The sequence below is a fragment of the Octopus bimaculoides genome, chromosome 8 (genome assembly GCF_001194135.2).
Source record: "Octopus bimaculoides isolate UCB-OBI-ISO-001 chromosome 8, ASM119413v2, whole genome shotgun sequence".
Classification (NCBI taxonomy): domain Eukaryota; kingdom Metazoa; phylum Mollusca; class Cephalopoda; order Octopoda; family Octopodidae; genus Octopus; species Octopus bimaculoides.
Window position 1 is genome coordinate 66790337 of NC_068988.1, and position 1457 is coordinate 66791793.

At 35.1% G+C, this 1457-nt stretch overlaps 1 protein-coding gene across 1 annotated transcript in view; it reads right to left on the reverse strand.

Annotated features, from left to right (window-relative positions):
* The window catches only part of LOC106867808 (atrial natriuretic peptide receptor 1), a 900438-nt gene that overhangs the window by 66204 nt on the left and 832777 nt on the right, over window positions 1-1457 (reverse strand). Inside the window, exon 16 of the mRNA XM_052970159.1 lies at window positions 387-536. Within this exon, the coding sequence (XP_052826119.1) occupies window positions 387-536 (150 nt within the window). The remainder of the gene's footprint in view (window positions 1-386; window positions 537-1457) is intronic.

Here is a 1457-nt window from a genome sequence, read left to right on the forward strand (position 1 = left end):
TCCTCCTCCTCCTCCTCTGCCTCCTCCTCCCCATCATCATCATCGTCACTGCCACCACCACCATAACCACCATCACCATTCTTGATTTGAGAAATGTACCAAGAGTTTTTTATTCATTATAACAAAAGAAATATATTTTACATTTCTATATCTCATTGATCACGTATGTCTATCTGGCTCCTACCCATCCCTTTGTGAATCTTCAAGAAACATCTGGCTACCTGTCTCTCTGTCTCCACGGAACCTGTCAAACATTATTTACAATCTATATTTATAGTTATTCTGTAACACGGTCTACTCAGATGGTCACACACTGCACTGAAACGAAATCTGTCAGAAGACAGCCAATCTATCCTCATACACTGCTAGTTGAAAAAGTTACTTACTTTGGTAACATGCTGTAAAGAAGGTCTTCTGCTCGTTTCTTCTGTTCAAGAAAGTCCCCAGTTCGCTCTTCCACCAATGCCTCTAAATTGTTGGCATATTGTTCCATACGGGACAAAAGGTTATCCAAAAGGTTTCCTTTGTCCCCGTCTCTGATGATAAAAGAAAATTAATAAGGAAAATATAAATATTTAACAATTAACTGATATATAATTATTCTTAATAGATTTCAGCAGATTCTAATGCAAATATGCTTATCACTGTTGTTTATGTCACAGGAGATCATCTTCCTTTTTTTACAATGATAATGTTTTCAAGACTACTCAATTTATTGGTGAGTATTTTGTGACACTGCTGCCAGAAGTATTCAGCCCTTTGAATCTAAATGAACTGATGATTGTTTATAACTTCAGTGACCAGACTGGTTACTGATTAGTATTGATGTCTGCCAACTGATAATAATAGTTTATAATAATAATAATAATAATAATAATAATAATAAATAATACAGTAACCATAAGAGCATCACAGTAAACCACAGCACATACCCAAGGCGCACAGAGCTGCGCTCGGTAGTGAAGTGAAAGCACGTTATAAAAATAAAACTACTGAACGATAATAATGATAATAATAATAATAACTCTTTCTACTATAGACACAAGGTCTGAAATTTGGAAGAGGTTGGGTTAAGTTAATTTCATTGACCCCAGTACTCAACTGGTACTTATTCTATTGACCCCCGAAAAGATGAAAGGCAAAGTTGACCTCAGCTGAATTTGAACTCAGAATGTAAAGACGGATAAAATGCTGCTAAACATTTTGCCTGGTGCCCTAATGATTCTGCCATCTAATAATAATAATGATAATTATTTTCATTATTTACATTCAACAGATATTTGTCCTCATCTTGTTTGTTGTTAACACAATGTTTCAGCTGATATACCCTCCAGCCTTCTTCAGGTGTCATGGGAAAATTTCGAACCTGGGTCCTCATTCCTAAGGTATTCTTCGATGTTGTTATTATTATTATTATTATTATTGTTGTTGTTGTTATTGTTGTTCAGGTCACTGCT